At 47.7% G+C, this 4,382-nt stretch overlaps 1 protein-coding gene across 1 annotated transcript; it reads left to right on the top strand.

Annotated features, from left to right (window-relative positions):
- Positions 1 to 2,776: 2,776 nt before the first annotated feature.
- Positions 2,777 to 4,157, top strand: pou3f1 (POU class 3 homeobox 1). Its single transcript, XM_079560843.1, has one exon. The coding sequence runs from the start codon at positions 3,010 to 3,012 to the stop codon at positions 4,114 to 4,116; it is 1,107 nt and encodes a 368-aa protein (XP_079416969.1). The 5' UTR covers positions 2,777 to 3,009; the 3' UTR covers positions 4,117 to 4,157.
- Positions 4,158 to 4,382: the final 225 nt, after the last annotated feature.

Below are 4,382 nucleotides of genomic sequence, written 5' to 3'. Positions count from 1 at the left end.
CCTCTCTAATATAGCTGAAAGTATTCGCCACATTAAGGGCAGTGACGTTAACGTGGGATCTTGGAATTTAAGTTCGATGAAATGCACCAAATGCACTTTTATTTGGCATGGGAAGGCGGTGTGGATCAAAGGAGATTTTGTGGGTTGCACTGGAATCAGGATGACACTTGTGCGCGTTTATTTTTGGAAAAGGGGTCAGCGAACTTCCTTCACACTCATTTCTGCGGTTCTCTCCACGTCACTTTTTATTCCCTCTTTTCCATTCACTCCCAAACCCATCATATCGTGCTCATTTCCAGCAGCTTTTTCCTGCGCGGCCCGTCATTCACCGCTGAACTCGTGTGTGTGATCCCTTTCATAGGGCGCACCATGGAAACCTCGTGCGTCTGGGCAAAAATGCACCTCGACGCGCACAAGGCCACGGTCCGGACAAAAGGGCCAAAGCATCTGGATGTGCTTGCGCTGTGCAAGGCTCCTCCTCGCAATACAAGCCCGGCTCTGTGTGGCAGAAAACCCCGCTTTTTATAGACCCTCGCGCGCACAGCTATGGGCTGAGTGAATGGACGGAGCGTCTTCATTAAGTGAGCGCTGCGTGCTGGAGGAGACACGCACGGGTCTCTCAGGAGACAGTGTGACAGCGGCTCACAGCCAATAGTATTACTGATGCAGCTTGTATTTTTCACTTCTCAACAAACACACTTTTAATTAGACAGAAGTATATTTTAAGGAGTGTATTTACGCCACAAAACATCAACTCGGCTTTCGTAAATTCTGAATGTATTTAATTAAAACTTACAGTTTTCTGCGATGGCCTGAATCATTATCGCAGCCTATTGGTAAATAAAGTAAATCACGCTCTTGACGCGCAGTGCGAGTGTCTCATCCCGCACTCGTGCCATATATTAATGTATAAAGGATGGGTGGACAAAAACCACGCCTTTCAAGAGATGATGACGGGCACCTGTGACCCCTACAACATTATCTACACACACGCACGCACACCCGCTCCCACGCGCGCACTCAACACACGCGCGCACAGATTGTGAACAGCAGTAAGGAGGCAACTTACCTTTGAGTTGATGACGCGCTTGAAGTAAACGGCTGCGGTAAAGGAGTCCCGTAAAGAGAAGGACAGTAGTCGCATCGCAGAGATGACAACAAACAAACACGCGGCAGTCAGAGATAAAAAGCCGCCGCGTCGCTTTCAGGTGAATGATTAAAATGGCACTGTTACGAGCCTCCCCAAAAGCTGCTGTTTTAGAACGGCGTGGAACATGCGCCTGATTGCAGAGTTTTAGGCGAATGGAACGGGAGAGATGTAAGATTTGTTTAAAGCCCCGCATTTCCATTTAAGAACGTGATTGTGTTTGCAAAGATCCCTTTCAATCTTCGCACCCCCCCTCTTCTCTCTCTCTACCCCTCAGCGTCTCTGAGGCTGCTTTGCAATTCATAGAATTGGTAATTTGCTATTGGGACAAAACGTGAAGGGAAAAATAATCAGATCAACCGGGAGAGGTGGAGAGGAAGGAAGCGAGGAGCACCAGGGTTGTCTCTCTGGGCCAGGACTGGGACGCGTCCACAGCTTTTACCCCAAGGTTTCCCATTTTTACCTTGGAATTAGGGGAGTTTTCCCTCGCGTTGATTGAGAGGTGTCGTGTGTTATCAGCCTCGAAACCGCTTTGAGCAAATTCTGATTTGGACTCTAAATAAAATGACTCTGATGAAGCAGTGGCCACATTCATATAAACTGTTGTGGCTAAAATGAAGATACATTAGATTAAAAAAAAAAAAACCGGAGGAAAAATATAAAAGTTAGTGACGAGCGTAATGCGATTTAAATGATGTATGATAATATAAAACTGTGACTGACCGATTTTACGCACAAATGTTTCCTTAGCCTATGTTTAAATAGTCTTCTGCTGGCTGTTGTCTATTGATAGGACTGTAGGACAGCTCTGACATAATGCATAACAAGGATACAATAATATTACCCACGATGCAAATAAATGACATTGGTCATTGTTGCATTACGCGCGTCCTCTGAGCACAGGATAATGTATTTCAAATGAGGAGCGCAATAATCATCAATGACCTTTTATATTATACTAGTATAAAAGTGTGTGTGTCAGGGGGGCACCTTTCAAACACATCCCTGGACTCCCCCACGTGGTTATGTGCAAAACAACTGGTCCAATAAAAGACATTGCCCCTCTCCTGCTCCAGACTGTTGCGAGCTTTGTGGAGCACTAACATTATATACACGAGTAGTTAAAGAAGGTCCTGTTTATTAGATAATACCATTTCAGTTATTTGACATTTGATATACTGCTAACGCCTCCCAATGCACTTTAATTCAGGTTCTATTTACCATCACAATATCAACAAAATATCAATATCAAGAAAAAGGATTACAAAATAAGCAAAGTTCTTAAAGTATACCAGACTTTATAAAAAACATTATGCACTGTTAGTATTAAGAACATATACTGTTTTAGAAGTTACTTTTCGGGATTCAGCAGCACTTGAAATTTGACATTTTCCTTAAGCTTCAACTAAGTTCTTCAAAGTCCAGTTTAAAGCATATAGAATTGACTAAATAACATCTTTATTCTTGATATAGCTTGTCAAAAATACTGGTCCATTTCAAGCTTCTGAGCGCGTTGGCTGTAAATGCGCTCACATGCCTACACTCCGCAGATTTAATTGGCCACACTGTGACGTGGAGCTCTAAGAACCAACAAAAACATATGTTTTCGTCTGTAACACATGTAAGCTCGGAACTCTATCTGTCTTGAGCGAGAACTGGCTGTGCGCTGTGAACGCGTGCTACTGCCTGCCTGGCTGCCTATTGAACGTGTCCCCAGTGGGCTCGAGTGGGAGAGGAGCCAATACAAGCGGAGGGGAGGCGTGTCCTCGCGCTACACCGAGACCTCCCCAGTGCAGGTTGTTGCGTTCGGGCTCAAAGCCTGGAGACCTCCGAAGTGAGCGTCAGTTTCCCAAGTAGGAGCCATGGCGACAACAGCTCAGTATATTCCGCGGAATAACTCCTTACCGTCTAACCCGCTCATGCATCCGGACTCGGACAGGATGCATCAGGGGACGACCTATCGAGAGGTGCAGAAAATGATGCACCACGAATATTTGCAGGGGCTCGCAGCCACAAACACTGGACATCCGATGAGTTTGACGCACCACCAGTGGTTGCCCACATCCAACACCGACTGGTCGAGCAGCAGCCACCTCCAGCAGGACCACAAGAGCAGCGTGCAGAACCGCGAGGACCTGACCACGAGCTTCCATCACAGGTCCCATTTGGTGCACCAGCAGCAGAGCGCGCACCACGGCTCATGGGCGCCCACCACCACACATCACCTCTCCCCGCTTTCTCCCGCGTCCAACGGCCACCAGTCCTTGGTGTACTCGCAGCCCGGGTACACGAACCTCAACGCGATGATGAGCCCGCTCAGCCACGGCATGCGCGAGGCACTCCATGACGACACCTCCGGTGGCCACGACAACCAGCTGGAGTCCCCGCAGCAGTTCAGCCACCACCAGGACCACTCGGACGAGGACGCGCCCAGCTCCGACGACTTGGAGCAGTTCGCCAAACAGTTCAAGCAGCGCAGGATCAAACTGGGCTTTACGCAGGCGGACGTGGGCCTCGCTTTGGGTACCCTCTACGGGAACGTCTTTTCTCAGACCACTATCTGCAGATTTGAGGCACTGCAGCTCAGCTTCAAGAACATGTGCAAACTTAAGCCGCTGCTAAACAAGTGGCTGGAGGAGACGGACTCTAACACAGGCAGTCCCACCAATTTGGACAAGATCGCCGCGCAGGGCAGGAAACGAAAGAAGAGGACGTCCATCGAAGTTGGGGTGAAAGGGGCGCTGGAGAATCATTTCTTAAAATGCCCAAAGCCATCCGCGCACGAAATCAGCAGTTTAGCCGGCACTCTGCAGCTGGAAAAAGAGGTAGTGCGCGTGTGGTTTTGTAATAGAAGACAAAAAGAGAAAAGAATGACACCAGTGGGGGTCCCTCACCCGAACATGGACGACGTATATTCCCAAGCAGAGACCCCTCCACTACACCGCACACTACAGAGCCCTGTGCAGTGACTGTTTTCATGAACGCTTTGAGGGGGGAGAGAAATAGGGGGGGAAATAATGGGACTTGTGGAGTTTACAGTATTTAAGTTTTGGCTTTTGTTGTTCCTGACAAAAAGAGACACGAGGGAGTTTGTTTGAACACCTTAGTGTTCGGAGTAAATCTTGTCCAGCAAATAGGTGGCAGGAGCAAAATGTTAAAATAATGGGGAGGGGAGGAGGGGGGGAATCCAGGAAAAAAAAAAAAGATTGAAAAAAATATTTGCTATTACTGATTT

Source organism: Gobius niger, assembly GCF_951799975.1.
Source record: "Gobius niger genome assembly, chromosome: 8".
In the NCBI taxonomy this organism is placed as follows: Eukaryota; Metazoa; Chordata; class Actinopteri; order Gobiiformes; family Gobiidae; genus Gobius; species Gobius niger.
This window is presented reverse-complemented; position numbering and strand designations above follow the sequence as displayed.